At 44.7% G+C, this 16,593-nt stretch overlaps 4 protein-coding genes across 5 annotated transcripts; 2 read left to right on the top strand and 2 right to left on the bottom strand.

Moving 5' to 3' along the window:
- Positions 1-69: 69 nt before the first annotated feature.
- On the top strand, positions 70-3,183 carry asdurf (ASNSD1 upstream open reading frame). 2 transcript variants are annotated; one of them, XM_088415259.1, is made up of 5 exons: positions 70-446; positions 572-625; positions 704-779; positions 873-954; positions 3,120-3,183. In XM_088415259.1, exons 1-4 carry the CDS (start codon positions 369-371, stop codon positions 911-913), a joined length of 249 nt encoding a protein of 82 aa, XP_088271385.1. In that variant the 5' UTR covers positions 70-368; the 3' UTR covers positions 914-954; positions 3,120-3,183. The 2 variants fall into 2 exon arrangements, with proteins under 2 accessions (XP_088271385.1, XP_088271384.1); XM_088415258.1 differs by lacking the exon at positions 3,120-3,183 and having other exon boundaries at positions 72-446; positions 873-1,021.
- asnsd1 (asparagine synthetase domain containing 1) lies at positions 570-3,620 on the top strand. The gene is made up of 5 exons (XM_088415256.1): positions 570-625; positions 704-779; positions 873-2,496; positions 2,561-2,742; positions 3,120-3,620. Exons 2-5 carry the CDS (start codon positions 772-774, stop codon positions 3,364-3,366), a joined length of 2,061 nt encoding a protein of 686 aa, XP_088271382.1. The 5' UTR covers positions 570-625; positions 704-771; the 3' UTR covers positions 3,367-3,620.
- LOC148423691 (uncharacterized) lies at positions 3,026-6,684 on the bottom strand. Its single transcript, XM_088415257.1, has 8 exons — positions 6,359-6,684; positions 6,068-6,157; positions 5,598-5,677; positions 5,147-5,262; positions 4,974-5,071; positions 4,302-4,370; positions 4,170-4,228; positions 3,026-3,547 (listed from the first exon to the last, which is right to left on the bottom strand). Exons 1-8 carry the CDS (start codon positions 6,548-6,550, stop codon positions 3,427-3,429), a joined length of 825 nt encoding a protein of 274 aa, XP_088271383.1. The 5' UTR covers positions 6,551-6,684; the 3' UTR covers positions 3,026-3,426.
- Positions 6,685-6,824: 140 nt separating this feature from the next.
- On the bottom strand, positions 6,825-16,148 carry sympk (symplekin). The gene is made up of 26 exons (XM_088415960.1): positions 16,076-16,148; positions 15,715-15,827; positions 15,576-15,641; positions 15,103-15,156; positions 14,942-15,015; positions 14,740-14,866; positions 14,254-14,503; positions 13,813-13,983; positions 13,106-13,345; positions 12,832-12,983; positions 12,602-12,752; positions 12,292-12,490; positions 12,062-12,212; positions 11,543-11,778; positions 11,386-11,467; positions 11,197-11,310; positions 10,469-10,616; positions 10,223-10,383; positions 9,767-9,875; positions 9,571-9,671; positions 9,290-9,380; positions 9,118-9,219; positions 8,816-9,003; positions 8,133-8,309; positions 7,538-7,876; positions 6,825-7,267 (listed from the first exon to the last, which is right to left on the bottom strand). The coding sequence occupies exons 2-26, from the start codon at positions 15,775-15,777 to the stop codon at positions 6,980-6,982; spliced, it is 3,834 nt and encodes a 1,277-aa protein (XP_088272086.1). The 5' UTR covers positions 15,778-15,827; positions 16,076-16,148; the 3' UTR covers positions 6,825-6,979.
- Between the last annotated feature and the right edge of the window lie 445 nt (positions 16,149-16,593).

The following is a 16,593-nucleotide window of genomic DNA, read 5'->3' as shown; positions in this document are numbered from 1 at the left end:
TTAACGAGTTTTTATCTGTGCATTTTATATAATCTCGTTCGCTCTACTACTTTGGGCTGCCGTCCAAAAGAACCGTGCTTGGAAGAAAATATGACATAAAAAGTCTAATGACTTAATTCAAGAAAAATGCCAAAGAAATACATATATTTCATCATTTAAGTTAATCTTATCTTACGCCCAGAAGAGCCCAGAAAAATCAACCTCAGAAGTGTTGAAGCAGCCTACCGCAATCGACAAAGTTGAACCCGGAAGTAATTTCCCATTGCCCGTAGCTAGCTACTCATGGGTTAGCTTAGCATCGGCTACTCGCGTCGTTCACCGCTTTCGGACTTATAACTACTGCTATTCTTATTTAATAAAAAAAAAAAATGACGTCAAAATTCACCAGTAAGGATCACAATTTCAGCGACAAGTCCACCGAACGCAAGGAAGAATTGAATAAACAGGTGCGTAAGCTTCTATGCCGAGTACAAGCTAAGGACAATACTAATTTTGGACGAAAAAGTCTGAAAAGTAGTAGCTCTTCTCACTCTTAAAAAAATAACATGCATATTTGTGTCATAACTTATAGATCAAGGAGCAAACGGTGGCTGTAGATGAGCTGTCCAACATGAAGAAGGATAGGGTGAGTGCGAACAAATCATTGAGTTTCGTCCGATCTTGAATGTGATATTTGAACGAGCGTGAATTGTTTTGCCTTTAGAAAGTGTATGTCCAGCAGAGGAACAGCAACATATTGTTCTTAGCGGACAGGAGTCAGACCTTGAGTTCATGCAAAAGTAAGTTATTCACTGGATGCGTTGTGCTTTTATGAAATATGCACTTTAAACACTTAACCAGTACAAGCTAACAGAATTGACTCTTCTTCACAGAGAAATTGGACAGCTTGACAAAGGAGTTACAGAACATGTGAAGCTGACCAATCCTGCAATCATGTGTGGCATCTTTTGTCTTGTGAGTCCAGTGTCTTCTCCAGTCATGTGGGACAAATCAGTCTATGAAAATTTAAAACGAAGAGGCCCCGACTGCAACCAGGATTTAATAGTTTCGAGCTCCAAGCCTCCCTATCATTGCTTGTTCTCAGCACATGTTCTTCACATGAGAGGTCTCCTTACAAGTCAGCCACTCCAGGACTCAGCTGGCAACATCCTGCTCTGGAACGGGGAGGTGTTCAGCGGTTTACAAGTTCTACCAACTGAGAATGACACTGCTGTCGTTCTGAGGCATTTGTCGTCTTGTAACAACCAGTCTGACGTTTTGTCTGTCCTGTCCACCATTCAAGGTCCCTGGGGGTTTGTATACTACCAAAAGAGCAAAGACTGCCTGTGGTTTGGACGAGATTACTTTGGGAGAAGAAGTTTGCTGTGGAAGTTTGATCAAACTCTGAAGGCCTTGACACTCAGCTCTGTGGGATCCAGCCCTGGTGGACCTGCTCAGTCTGTACCTAGTCAGGCCATCCCTAACAAATCAGATTCTTTTGTATCTGACGAGTTCAGTACGTGTGGACACGCCCCCTTTGGACCCAGTCAGTCTGCCACCTGTGAACCTGGTCAATCCGACCCGTTTCAAACCGAACAGTCCGGCGCTAGTGTATGTGACCCATCTAATTCTTGTGAAGCATTTTGGTCCTGTCCTTTTAACCATAGATCCTGTGTATGGCAGGAGGTTCCTGCACTCGGTGTGTACAGGCTTGACCTGAGGTCATTTGTAGAATCCAGAGCGCCGACGATAGAACTTTATCCCTGGTCTCAGGTTGGAGATAATCTGGTTTCCACCTGCTTGGAAACAACCCAGCTTCCTGGCCCGGGTAGCTGCATCATACTGAAGAGCCCGTTGAATCTGCTCAGATCACCAGTTATTCCTCTCAATACGACACTGAATGATCACCACATGAACCCGGAGTCCATGGTGGAGGATCTAGAAGAGCTTCTGGACAATATAGAAAAGGATGAAGCAGTGAGAAGTCTGATCGACGTTCTGAGCGAAGCAGTCAGGAGACGTGTCCAATGTTTGCCTGATGAGCCGCAAGATGGCCAACAGTCCAGAATCGCCATCCTTTTTTCAGGTGGCATCGACTCTATGATTCTGGCCGTCTTGGCTCACCGTCATGTACCTGATTGTCAATCTATTGATCTTCTTAATGTGGCTTTTGAAAACTACCGGGCTCAGAACGAGCTCACCAAAAGACAAAGAGCAAGTCAGAGAAAGTCCGAAACCCAAACGTGCCAACCATTCGATGTCCCGGACAGAATCACTGGCAAATCGGGCCTTAAGGAACTCCAGGCCTTGGCTCCAGAAAGGCGATGGAACTTTGTGGAAGTGGACATCACACGGGATGAGCTGCAACGAGCGCGGCGCGAACACGTCGCCCACTTGGTACACCCGCTGGATACCGTACTGGACGACAGCATCGGATGCGCGGTGTGGTTTGCGGCCAGAGGCCAGGGCTTCCTCCTCCGAGACCTTGACCGGAGCAGCTTTGTCTCTAAGGCCAAGGTACTGTACAATAAGGAACGAAAGTCAAAGAGTGCGCAGTCACTAATTGCTGACTTGCATCCAGGTCGTTCTGACGGGAATTGGAGCTGACGAACAACTGGCGGGTTATGCCAGACACAGAGTCAAGTTCAAGACGTCTGGACACAAAGGACTGGTCCAAGAGATAGCCATGGAGCTTGGCAGGATCTCCTCCAGGAACTTGGGCAGGGACGACCGAGTGATTGCAGACCACGGCAAAGAGGCCAGGTTAGGGTTCTTTTGTGCGTACACCTGGACAATCCGGTGCCAGTAGACCTGGCCAGTCTAACCTTTGTAGACCTGCTCAGTTCAGCCCTTGCCAAGCTGCCTGCTTTGCCACTTCTGGACCTGCTTGTCAGTTGGACCTTAGTGATCCTAGTCAATTGCTGAACTGACCAGAGATGACAGACTCCTTGAAGGCTTAACCTTTGGCAACCAGATCAGCCCAACCCTTGCGGACCTTTCACGACCCGGACAATTGGGCTATTCTGGGGAAAAACGCAAGCATGCATAATGAATACCAGTATTTTATTTGTGTTCATTATTAGTCATGACATCCAAAGTTTGAGCTTGTCTGCTATTAAAATGTGCGTCTGTGCCATTAGGTTTCCGTACCTGGATGAGAGCGTGGTGAGCTACCTGAACTCCCTACCCATGTGCGACAAGGCCGACCTGTCCCTCCCGCGGGGCGTGGGTGAGAAGCTGCTGCTGAGGCTTGCAGCCCGCCTGCTAGGATTGGGGGCCTCGGCCGTCCTGCCCAAGAGGGCCATGCAGTTCGGGTCGCGAATCGCTAAGATGGAGGACGGCCGCGAGAAAGCCACGGACCGCTGCGGCAGGCTGCTGGCCCAGTAGGCCGGAGACCGTCGTGGCCGGGGATCAAGTTGCGCGATCAAAACTGAACGTTTGCTTTGTCTACATCATGTACGTATGCACATCATGGAGTTTGTCTTTGAAATACTGGTCGCAGTCCACGTATGACTGTAAGTTGCCCACGTCGAAACGCCCACAAATCTCATGGACGTACACCGGTTTTCTGTAAAAAACAAAAAAAAAAAAATTAAAAAATATATATTGTAATACGATTAAATGTGTTCTCATCCATTAAATGGTCTCATTTGGTCCCTTGAATGGTGGTCTATATATTAAATTTACATTTGAGAAATTACATTTTAAATATAATCATTATTAATTACACTTAACTCATTTGCTGTCAACTCATTTAAAATATAATTTTGATATCTGTAGCCATCAATGACAGGGAATGATTTCATAACAGATAAATATGAAAATAATACTTGGGTCCCTTTAAGATGCAATGTAATCTATCCATGCATTATTTTAACCACTTGTCCTCACAAGGGTCGCGAGCTTGCTGGTGCCTTGTCCAGCTGTTGTTAGGCAGCAGGCGAAGGACTCCTGCGCTGGTTCCCAACAAATCGCAGATCACACATAGACAAATGGCCATCAGTCACAAACACACCTAAGGACAATTTGATGTGTCCATACACCTATCACACGTTTTTGGAATGTGGGAGGAAACCGGAGTACCCAGAGAAAACATGCAAACTCCAGACACAGAAAGGCCCAAGCTGGGATCGAACCCACAAACTCTGCGTGTGTGAAAAATGTAAAATCTAATGATCAGAAATATTTACCTGGGAATGAGCCAAGCCACAAAGTTCCCAGGAGCGTCTTTTTCCTGCATAGCCGCATCCTGCCGCAATGAAAACATTCATTCCTTCAAATAAAAATTGCTGATTTTGGGCAGCACCAATCATTAGTGTTACCTTCTTTTCCAGGAGGAAAGTGTCCAAAAGAGGCAGGCTCTTCTTGGAAAACACGTAGAAACAAGGACACTGGTGGGGTGGGTACAAAACAAGTAACTAAAACAAGCTACAACAGCCTCTGGAGCCAGTTTGACATAGGCATACTGAGCAAATTTCATTTTGCTAACTTGAGTAGATCAACAAAACAATATCTTAAGAGACCAAGTCTATTAAGACAAAAGAAGTCTGCCATTTTGTTGTGAACACTGCCAGTGGCCTTTGAGAAAATTTAGCCCCCGAAGCCACTTAACCAAAAAATTCTCATGAGGCCATAATTCATATTGATCATTCAAAACTGCCATTCTTGTTTAAATCCTGCTGGATTGGTGACAAAATTAGCAAATAAACTATAAATTTGGGGCGAAACTCCAATCCTAGAGTTACATGCTGCAACACGAAACTCAGTAGCCATGTCGAACTAAAATTGACCTGCAAAAAAAAAGTCAAGAAGCCATGCCTTCAAATGCACAGCAAGTCTGACATTTTCATTGGAAGCTTGTCATTTTTAATATTTAAAGTCGCTTTTAGACTAAAAGATTTGTTTTTAATTGTTCCAAATTTGAACTACATGCACTGAAAATGGTGACGCACCAAACAGGAAGCTTAAAAGGAACACATTGGGATCAAACATACCGCTCTCCTTGATGCGGTCTCTGTTGGTAGCGGCTTCTCCTTCATACACACGGCTCGAAGCTCATTATCGACTTCCACGATTCCATATTTGGAGGTTTCTGCATAGGAAACAAGTAAGGAAAAAAAGCACTTACTTTTTCATAGAATGCAGTACAGCAAGTCCCAATTCTCACCATCATCCTTGCACTGGTAAGACAACACCATATTGTTGTCCTCACATCTCGCTTGGAGTTCACAAAACCTGGACTGGATTTGTGCCAGGCTAAAGTCCTCTTTGAAGAGCGTGTCACTATTTACGATGCCAAGAAAAAAAAAAGGTTCTCTGAACAAAATGTTAGTCAGATAAGACATTGGTTCTCAAATGGATACAGTACATTGCAGTACAGTTCTCTTTTCAAATTACGAAAATTATGAACAAATTAAGTGGAACATTAGTAACGTATGGCTCAACTGTCATTAAAATTTTGACAAATTAGACATGGATAGCACAGAAGCCTTTTTTTCCGTCATTCGAAACTACCAGTACTTTGCGCTGTTGAGAGGGTACTTTATTTAAAACATTTCACAGGGAGGTACATAAACGAAGAATGATTTTGTACCAGCAGTATTGGATAATAAGCTCACCCGCCAATCACCATGATGTGGTCCTGGATCTGGAAGTGCTTCACCGCCAGTTGAAGGCAGGCCACAGCGCCAAGACGCCCCTGTTGATTTAATAAAAAACAAAAAGAATAACGAGGAAAATTAAGCAACTGGCCACTAGAGAGGACTTTTGGACTTGATGAGTAACCACTGCATGCAACACGAACATGGTTTTGCTATGCTAATGGGATAAGCGTCAATAGTGGGTTGGTGATGATGAGCTGCTAGCATCTGTGAAAATGTGTCGTTATTGTCTTAAATCTGGTAAGTTTTTAACCATTTTACCCTTCAGCATAGGCGAAATAGGCAAAGGCACGGATAATGTAAACATGCTTCCATGAAGATTCGTTTATATTTTTACCCGTGGAGGCTGCAAAAGTATTTTTTTCCATGCATGTCATTGTTAAATGTAAAAAAAACAAAACAAAAAAACAACAAAAAAAAACATTTACATCATTACTTGTGGTCTGGTCACAGACGATTTGAACAGTCGGAAAGTGTGCGACCCATTCTTCAAATGCAGCGAGGTAAAGAGCGTTGGTCTGTGGACAGAGAGAACCACAAATAAGGCAATGTTTGAAGACCCGTTCCACAGATTTGGTGGACTTGTCACTTAAAAAAAAAATGTTTAAATGACCCAGCAGGAGGTCTTCCTGTAGTCGACCTCTGATCATGGTTTCATGACCCAAACAGCACTCTTGCCCTCTATGTGAGCAAAGTCCGTTTGCAGGCGTAGTACTCACCACGACGTAAATATTGTCCAGGCCGTTGGAGGCGGCCAGTGCTCGGATCCAGTGGCTTAGGAGCGCACGGTTACCTATCGGTAGCAGCGGCTTGGCGACGCCGAGCAAGTGGGCCGAGCGCCCGCTTTGGTCGGCCGCCACGTCCCGCTGGAGCCTGGTTCCATAGCCAGCGGCCAAGATCACTGCCTTCATCGAAAGTCGGAGGCTGACTCTCACTTCTTGTTGGTGCAGAAGTTTGGGTAGTGTTTTTGTTTTTTTAAAAAAAAGTCAAGATGATTGAACCGAAGTAAAAGTTCAAGTGAGTTGCAGTCGGCTTGACAACACTTCCGCCATGTGTCACGTGGTACTCTTATAACCGCGCCTCTTTTGCGAAATGCAAGCTATTGCAAGTGAAGCCACTGGCGGCCATCTTACGTTGCCGTCCGCTCAGAAGCCCGCCAAGATGAGAATCAGGCATATACAGTGCTTCTCTTGTTTTGTTTATTGTCAAAAGGTACAAGGAAAACGTGGATACCTTCCAGACACCAAAATCAGTATTCTACAAATACAAAAAGAAGAGTGCGAACATTGCAATCCATGAACATTATCTAGGTTTTTTTTTTATTTTTTTTTTAGTGCTCTTTATTCAGCTTCTTCAGCACCACTCCCAATGTCCTGAACGGTGTCGACGTCCTCATCCACTTTAAGCGTCTCCTGGGGTTGGGCAGGTACTGTTTCAGATGTCTCCATTGGCTCTTCAGCTGGTTCCGGTTCTAATTTGGGTTTAGTTTCTGGTTCAGGATCAAGCTGGGGTTCAGTTTCCGGTTCAAGGTCCTCTACCGGTTGGGGTGCCTGTTGGGGTTCCGGTTTAGGTTCCGGTTCCGCTTCAAGTTCAGGCTCAGGTGTTCCATCACTTTTGACCAACTCCACCTAAGAGAAATCCAAATGGATTTAAGTCTCCTTTTGCAACACAGATCACTTCCATCTTCACATTAATTGAAAATGTCTCGATGGACATAGAGTATTCGTGAAGAAAAGGTTGGAATTTCCTGCTTTGCGACACTTTTGGTTGATGTGAGTGATCAACGATAACTTTTTTTTCTTGGTGATACTGATTGCATTTGCATGGCGAAAAAAATCCTTCACATTGCTTGGTGAGAAAGCAGACGATTTGCTTATTGCCATGTTAGCGGACTTTACCTCCAAGGGGGTGTTAACAGTTTCCTCCTGTCTCACTGGGTCTGCTTGCTCCTGCTCCATGGGTTCCTCCTCGTCCTCTTCGTCTTCATCTTCCTCCTCCTCTTGCTCCTGCTCTTCCACCTCCACCTCCACATGAGTGGCAGCGGCGGCGCGCGGTTCCGGTTGCTGCGCTTCCGGTTGTCGCGTTTGCATTTGTGCCTGCGGTGGCTCAACAGACATGACGGGGACCGGCGCCCTCTCCATGCGGGGCATCTCTTTCTTCACAGGCTCGGCCGTCTTGGCTTCGGCTTTTTTGCTGGCTTCCAGAACCGCCATGACGGAGGTTGGGATGTGTGCTTGCTGTAGGTGATAATCATTAGATCATTCTGTGTTGTGGTGTTAAAAGTGAATATTAAAAGTGGTTATTTAGAAGTATCTAAGAGTGTTTAGATGTGACATTAAGAATGATATTCTTTTAGTGTGTCATCGTGTGGTGTGGTGCATGTCAAAATTCTGCGGCGTGGGGTGCGTTAAGAATTATTATAGCAAGTGATCGCACGGGAAAAAACGTCCGAAGTGGTTTAATCAGAATAACTTTGGAGACAACGGCTCTTGCCTGATGCGGCGTGAAGGATCGGACGTGATGTAGCAATGGCTCCCTCATCTCAGGGCACCGTTCAAAGACGCTGGCGAGCTGGGCGTGAGGCAGCTGCAGTAGGACGCTGTACGACTGAGGTCTGGTTCTCTGGCAGCATTTGACGAAGCCCTCCCACACCTTGGGGTACTTCCACACCTGTGGGGGCAGGATAAATTGCCATGTCACACGTTTTATCATGTGGGTCATTAGTTCATGAGGGGAAGGGAGATAATAGTGGTGCAACAATTGATCAATTAACTAAATATTTATCCATTATCAAATTAACAGACAGTTATTTTGATAAAATCATTAAATGAGGAATTAGTTCACTAAAACACTCTGATTACAGGCCCTCAACAGTAAATAGTCCCACAAGAAAGTAGATTGTGATTCCCTTTGCTTGTTTTTTAGGGGAGACAGGCAAAGTCTTTTGGTATTTATCCAGTATGATAAATTGAGAAAAAAAAAAAAAAACAATAAATATTGAATAGATTAAGATTAAGCAATGGCTAGGATTATTAGTACTTTGGACTGTTTTTAAATTATTTTAACGTGGAGGAAAAACTCATGGTGCGGCGAGAATAGTCATCCCGAGCACCCGTATTAGAACTGGACCGGGCAACTTTTGAATGGTCAAAATGGATGCGGGCAGAAGTGGCAACCTGCTTGACGATGAGCCTAGCCAGGATGTTCATGACAAAGCCACACAGTCGCGGGTACATGGTGAGTGACTGGATGACGGTCCTCATCAGCAAAATGGGCAGAGGGCTCTGCTCCATCAGCTGCTGCATCACCACAGCCAGAACCTCCGACGTGTACACGTTCTTCTCGGCGAAACACAAGTTGGTTGCTAGAAAAAAAAACAAGAACAACAACAATAATTCAGACATTTAGGTGAATATCTTTTTTTCTCCAGTATTTATTCCTGAAGTTGAGCATTTCCAGGATTCCATCCACTTCTAACCTTTAATGATGGACTTCATATCGCATTTGGCGGAGTCGATGTTGTGCAAAGCGATGAGCAGATCTCCAGGCGTCAGAGGGGACACGGAGGAACTTCCCTCACCTGAAGGACCACACAAGCGATCAAGTCTGGCTTTTCATACGAGTCTGTTTTGGAAGAAATCCAAACTTACTGTGCTGGGTGCCCAGGAGCCGATTGAACACCTCCTTGACCACGATGGGGTTGAGTTTGATCAGCTTGGGAAGCGCCTGGACTACTTCAGCCTTCAGCAGCAAAACAAATGAACAGGTTTTAGTGCTCCAATGTTGTGCTCCAATAACCCCCCCCTCCCCAAAACAATTATCTATAAAAGGTAAGATAAATAAATGTTACATTTCATATAGGAATTACTTGGCTGGCCAACATTTCCCTTGAGCACCAAAGTTTGCATTGGGAAGCCTCCCATGCCATTACCTTTTCTAGCCCGTTGATGACTGGGATGAGGAAGCGAACATCTGGCACACGTTTATGGTAAAGGTCCCGCACCCTCTCCACCAGCTCCGGAGATGGCGGCACTGTGTGACGACAGAGGGAAAAGACACTTTTTAATTTCGCAATACCACTGAAGCAAACAACAGTTCTAATTGTTCAGTTTACAGTTGGAGGTTACCTTTATCTGTCAAAATGTGCAGGCAGCGAGTAACGAGCGTTTCCGCACCCTTGGGGCAATTTTCCACCAGAAGCAGAAGCTCGGGAGAGTTCATTCCCATTCCACGGATCTGTCAGAAAAATGCAGTTCAAAAGAGACATCTTTTGTATTCAGTCTTATCAGCATGAAAATGATCGCCACAGTAAATCACAATTCTGGCTTAATACCTTTGGTACATACATTACATATGTCTGTGAGGGTTCCAAGGTTTAAAAAAAAAAAAAAAGACAGCACTTAGCACTGATGAAACCATAAGAGTAACCGTATATTTTTTCTGGTGAAGACAGCACTTCATCAGCAAGCCAGCAAATTGCACTTTGTCAAGTGATGGAGCGCAATGATAACAGCATGGCATAGACTTTTGGTGGTGGTGCTGTACACTTGTGAATACACACTCGTGGATGAAGAGCTACTTACGGGAAGTTCGATGGCTCGAAGCACGCTGCGCTTGATGTCAGCAATGGCCTCAGTGTAGACGGATGCCAGTTCATGCACTAGCTTGTGGTTCAACGGCAGCAGAGACAAGTAGAGGAACAGGCACTGACGCACTGTCTCTTCAGTCCAGGGGGATGCCACCTCTGTGTGCCCAAGCAAGCGCGCACCGTCCACCCTGGGTTAAGTAGTGCAGGGTACAACGAACCTTGATGTGCGGCGGGTCCCAACCTGTGTCTTTATCAGCCCCAAAAAGCAGCGACGGAGGGTTGGGATGCACCAGTAGTTGCATGTAGTTCAAGGCAAACTTCTCTATGTAGTCCCGAAGGTGGTCTTTCTCGTACATGCGCTTCAAGAAAGCCAGGGCTGTGGAGCGCACCTGGAACGGCATCATTTATCAATGACAACTACAGCTTTAAGTGCTATTAAATAGTTGGGAAAGAGAGTGCAACCCCCTCATCAGACAATGTCAGAAAAGCCCTTTTGTCAAAATATTCCCAATGAGATACATAAATCCCACCCTAAATCTATGCCGCTTTGTAGGGGTTAGGGTTAGATTTAATATGTAAACAGGAAGTAACTACAAATTCAAATGTAACGTGTCATAAAACAAAGAAATAAGTAAAAAAATAAGGCTGGCAGCAGGACTTTTCATATTCACCCATCGCATGCATTAGCTGGGTTAAAACTTTTAACCTGTTTAACTTGAGGTGCAACAATTCATTGATTAATCAACAGCGAAAACATTGCCAAATGATTCAATAATTATTTCAAAATTAAAACCAAAACATGATTTTTAATTGACATTAATAAGTCGTTAGTTGCAGCCTTAATCCTAACTTAAAAGACTTGGCAACATTTGCCAAGGGTTTTGGACTTATTCAAAATTCTATCATATTTTCCAAGATGATCTGTAAAACAAACTGCTGTCTAACTTTCGGGTGAAAGATGATTCCCACCTTCTCTTTTTCATGGGAGCTGAGATCTAATAGCACATGAAGGTACTGGAATTGCCTGGAAGGCCGCTTGACGATCAGCTCCTTCAGCGTAGTCATGCCTAAATACACGCGCGACTGCAACAACAGCACAACGTTAACAGTTGAGGGCCACGTTCAGATGACGTAAAGTGGACGCTATGGGTGATGTACCTCATCCTCACAGTAACGGCGGATAACTTCCAGCGCTGACTCTGTGATGATGGGAGCCTCCAGCACCAGCTTCGTGAAAAGTCTGCCACACAACAGCAAAGGTCACTCAGGAACCACTCACAAATCCACCCCCAAAGCGGAGTTTTTTTGTGCTCACCCATCTTTCTGTTCGGGCTTCTCCTGCAAGCCGGAGAGCAGCGTGTACAGACACTGGTCGTAGCTGTCCAGCAGCCCAGAGGGCAGTTGACTCAGGTACGTGTTGTACTCTTGATAGAGCAGTGAAAAGGCCAGCTCGCTGCGCGAGCGGATGTCCTCCAAAATGAAGCGCAGCACGTCCTCTTTCATGATGCCCTCAAACTGCGTCACCAGCTTGGACAGGAGCTTCACTCGCACCTGACAAAAACAAAACAACATAAAACAGGTTTCAAGACAGCTTTTTTTCCCCACCCAGCATTAATGACTGGGTTCTATAAAAAAATACCATCTAAGATTCCAGTTAGAAATTGAGGGAGCTGAATCACTGCTTTTTTTTGTAGTAAAAATGGACCACATTTGATAAGGATCGGCGCGTTTTGACAAAGTGATGCCGTCCACTGGGCTCGTTTGTCATTCAGAAAGTTAAAAAAAAAAAAAAAATACATGGATGGGGCAGTTCTGGTTGCTAGAAGCCACTTACATGGGACATGCCGCTTTGAGTGATGCTCTTCTCGGAATGAAGGATGCGGTTGATAGTCTTGGAGGTTAGCTGTTCCATTTGCGTGTCCGATAAAGGCTGGATCACATCCGACAGTCGGAAGACTTTCTTCCTCCCGCTCAACCCTGCCGATCTGAGAAAGAAAGACAGCAAAAAGGCGTCCTCAAAAGTTCATCAATTGCAATTTTTTTGCTGTGGTGTGCGGGTCTGACTTGGTTTGCGCTGAAGGAAGGATGGGCTCGGGAAGCCTTTTGACAGCCAGGTTGGGAGGCTTTTCTTTTTCAGAGTAGCCCACCACGGAGATGGCCTGGCCCACCATGACGGGGACTTTGCGCTTGATGAGGATGTCCTTGGACTCAGCCTCGTCTTCGTAGACCTCCTCATTCTCTTTGGCTTTGCACTGCTCCAGTCCTGTATGAAGTGCAAAAAACACCACAGTCATATCATTGAACAAAGACCCGAACCAGAACAAACTTTTTTTTAATGTTTGATAGGAGAGCTTTAAAAGTTTGCTTAGCCAACCTGGACCAATGCCTGCCGCGGTCATCTGCGTGGCCATCAGTCGGGCCAAATGTTTGATTTGGGCGTCAGTGCCCGCAGATTCCACGGGCGTGTACGTGGCCTGGAAGGATGCCGGCATGGTGTCGGGCAGATATACCATGCTGATCAGCACCTGCTCAAAAGAAACACAATCGCTATGCTCATCAGGTGCAAAAAACAAAGAGGAAGACAGGCGCTTGCTAGTCGCTCACCAGATTGGCGACATTCTCAGCGTTGAGGAGTGGGCACAGGAAGTCAGCGGTGAGGTCAATGGCAGACTGTCCCACTGGGATTGGAGCTGGTTTGGGGACTGAAAGGGGAGCCGGCTCCTCCTTGTCATCATCGTCTTCTATGAGGGCTTGCTCTGAACACACGGCAGAAACAACGTCATGAGCGCACTGCAAGCACCAGAGCAGTTGCACCCAAAGCTATTGGCACCAGCATACAGCCAATTATGTCGGCGCACTGAGCCACAAGTGCACCCACCAATTTTAACCTTCTTCCCCTCCGTATACTGTTCATGCCGTCCCCTCTTGCGCTGCTCCCGCAGCGATGGCGTGGAGCGCGTGATCTCGCTCTGGGGCATTCCCAAGTCCAGCAGTAAGGTGCTGATTTGGCTCTGAAACTCCAGACTGCACGGGTGCTTGAGCACAGCCACCAGGTGCAGCTTCAGGTTTTTTCGCACACTGCTCACCTGAGACTTGGCCAGGGTAGGTGGAAGATTAGCTTGAAATAAAAAACAAACAAAAAAATCAACAACTGCGTTTCATGGTGCCATATGGTAAATTTAAGGTGTCCCTTCACATTTGATATGATACACATAACACAGCCTAGACAATACGTTCTCAGCAGGAAAAGTACATGCTTTTATTTTTTCTAATAAAATGTTTAGAGCGACTTAAGTGATACCATTCAGACAACAATACAGTTGTCAACAACAGAAGCTATAAGAAAATAGGATCCATTTAATCCCAACATCTGAGTTACATAAATTCAGCAGTCTGGAATAGACTACTTGTAAATGATTGCAAACCCGATACAGCATATCGGTCCAATATCAGCCAAAAAACAATAGGGGATTATATGGAGCTATATCCAAAACGCCCAATATTATCATTTCCACACTTCCACTGACAACTAATATCCCAATCGGATTGGTACACCTTCAGTAAATTCCTCGTTTCCACACTTACCATGTAAGGTCTCGTACGCCTGCACAACCTTGGACATAAACATGGGCCTCTGGCGGGCGATGGTGGCGAGGGAGCCCAGGGCAGTAGTCAGGTTAATGCTGGAGATGGCAGGATGCACCATGAACTTCAGCAGCTTGTCCAAAGCCAACTTTCCTTCCTCACACAAAACATCTATGGAGGAAATGTGTTTCTTGAGATGAAGAATACATTACAGTCAAGTAGTAGCCTTGCATTTGGCTGCTGGGCCTTCAGGGGAGTAACCCCAGTCAATCCACCTTTTAGTACCACAACCTTAATGTTGCAATTAAAATTACATTCCAGAACACCCTGGGGGATCCATGCTATTTGCGAGGGATAAGGACCGAGTCCAACTGCAAATAAGGAAAATCTGTGGAATATCTGACATATCTGGGGGGGGCAACTGGATTTGAGTATTCTTACCGTAGCGGATGTACGTGTGGTCTTTTGGTACTTTGTCCAAGCTGATGTCGCTCTCCTGCCGCTTGGGCACATCTGAATCGGCCACACGAGGCGACAGCGTGATGATGAGCGACTCTGTGAACTTGATGGCATGAGTGCGCACGCCGTCGTTCTCAGAATCCAGCAGTGCCAGGACGTCGCCTTTCATCTGCGTCACCATGTCCCAGCAGGCCTCCTGCATATCTGACACGGCTTTGGCTCGCACCAGCCACTGGTGGGGAAGAAACAAACCTATTTGTTCCATATAGTAAAGCGAACATTTACTTGGAAATACGCTTGTGATTGGGGCTCACTTGAATGTGTTCTCGGGACTTAACTGTGGGTCTTGTGTCAAAAGACTTACTCTAGTTGTAACTAGTTTAGACATGCTTGCAAAAAGAATGTGAATTTTCACTCATACCTGTGATGTTTATGAATAAAAAGAAGCCATTTCTGTACATAACTTACTTGTAGAGTAACTTTGTACATCTGCGTGAGTGTGAGAATGGCTTTCTTCACGACGTTGACGCTCTCGTCCTTGAGCAGCATGTTCAAGTTTGCAATTAGCCTAAGGAGCAGCTCATTATCACGTTTACTGGAAAGATAAAAAAGAAATGTGAACACACTGCAAAACTAAGTAATGTTTTCCAACTGCAATACAAGCACCCACCATGCCTCCTCGATGAAGCCAATGACAAACTTTCTCACGTCGATGGATTTATCCGTCTGAAAGGCAATTATCTCCTGTGAGGTAAAGATGGAAAGAAAACCATTATTTCCTGTTGTAATCGTGATATGTGCATAAAAGTCCATGCTCATGCATGCTCTTACGTCCAGGAAATTGTCAAGGAGAGACGGATCCTTGTTGATGATAAGCTCCTGGACCTGAAAAATTGAGGTAGAAGTGTAAAAATCAAACATTTGTTTTGAATGCAATACATACAATGATCGATTACATTAAGTATCAAAGTATAACCCGGGAACTTAATGGTTAAACATGCACATGTCAAATTTCATATCCATCTAAGAACATGACAAATAAAAATGATCCTTCTCATTCTTCTTTTAAAGCAAACCAGACACTGAAAGAGCCAGTTCCAGTCTTCCAAAAGCGGGCAAGTTCAACCACATTATGATAAGTGGGTGTTATGTGCTGTAATATGATGTCGTGTTCTTTATCACTAAATCTTTACTTACATTTTTAAGGAAGGAACTTGTGATCCAGTTTAAAGCATGAGTAATTGTTTTCTCTTTTCAAGGGAAACACATTTTAATGTTAATTTAATTTTTAGAAGAGAACACACCTGTTTGAGCACAGCGAGCTTTTCATCTGTGGGTATAAAGGCAGCCTGATTCAAAAGATCCACCACCTGCAGACAGATATGTAGGTTATTCCATGTTCGGATACATTCTAGTATTACTGATCAATGGACTCATATTTACCTTTTCACTCGTGGTCATGTCCATGACATGAGGCGTCTCTCCGTCTTGTACGGAGAACTCCATGAAGTTCGACTTCCTTTGTTTACTATGTGTATAACAGCATATCACCAAATCTGATAGAATAAACATAAAAACGATGTTACCGACAACTGTGTGTAATATTAAGACAACAACAAGCAGGAAGTTGTACCAAATGTAATTTTGTTTACGGCTAACATGCTAACTAGCGCCATGCTAAACATCGAGCACACATTGCAAGAAAGTCAAAGAGAAGAGTGTGACAGCTATGGATCCCTAAATAACACGTTCAAAAGCTTATGCCGGTACATATACGACGTTTTCATACACTGTAAATACATACACAAATGTCAACGAAGCTTAGCTATATGTGAATGAAGCAGCAACAGTCCTGAGTAGCGGATTTCTTTTCTTCTTCGTGTATTGAAAACCTGAAATTGCGGGGCCACGCCGCCCCCTGCAAGAAACGCCGCTCATTGCTACCATTACAATACAGTATTGTATGACACCGTGTGCTGCATTTTTGCGTTGCTTGATAAGTAAATTGCATGCATTACCTAAATTCTCTACTGTTGAAAATGTAACAGCCTCATTAAATTGATAAATAAAAGCAATAAAGAAGGCAGTTGTTCTTCGACAATATCTCTACATTTCTGTAAGGACGGGAAAATCCATATGGGAAACAGTGCATTGCCCATATAAATTGACGATATGATTTATTTTGAAGAGCTATACCGGAAACCAGTCTCTTTACAGCCACCCGACTCTCACATACTTCATTTTTGCGCTGTATTCGTGAAACATTTTCATACCCGAAGAGTGCTAAATGACATATTATCCTCGATATATTGTAGAAAGTAA

The sequence above is a fragment of the Hippichthys cyanospilos genome, chromosome 5 (assembly GCF_059441005.1).
Source record: "Hippichthys cyanospilos isolate Australia breed blue-spotted pipefish chromosome 5, RoL_Hcya_1.0, whole genome shotgun sequence".
NCBI classification, from domain to species: Eukaryota; Metazoa; Chordata; class Actinopteri; order Syngnathiformes; family Syngnathidae; genus Hippichthys; species Hippichthys cyanospilos.
Note: the sequence above shows the minus strand (reverse complement) of the source record. Positions and strands in the feature narration are given on the sequence as shown.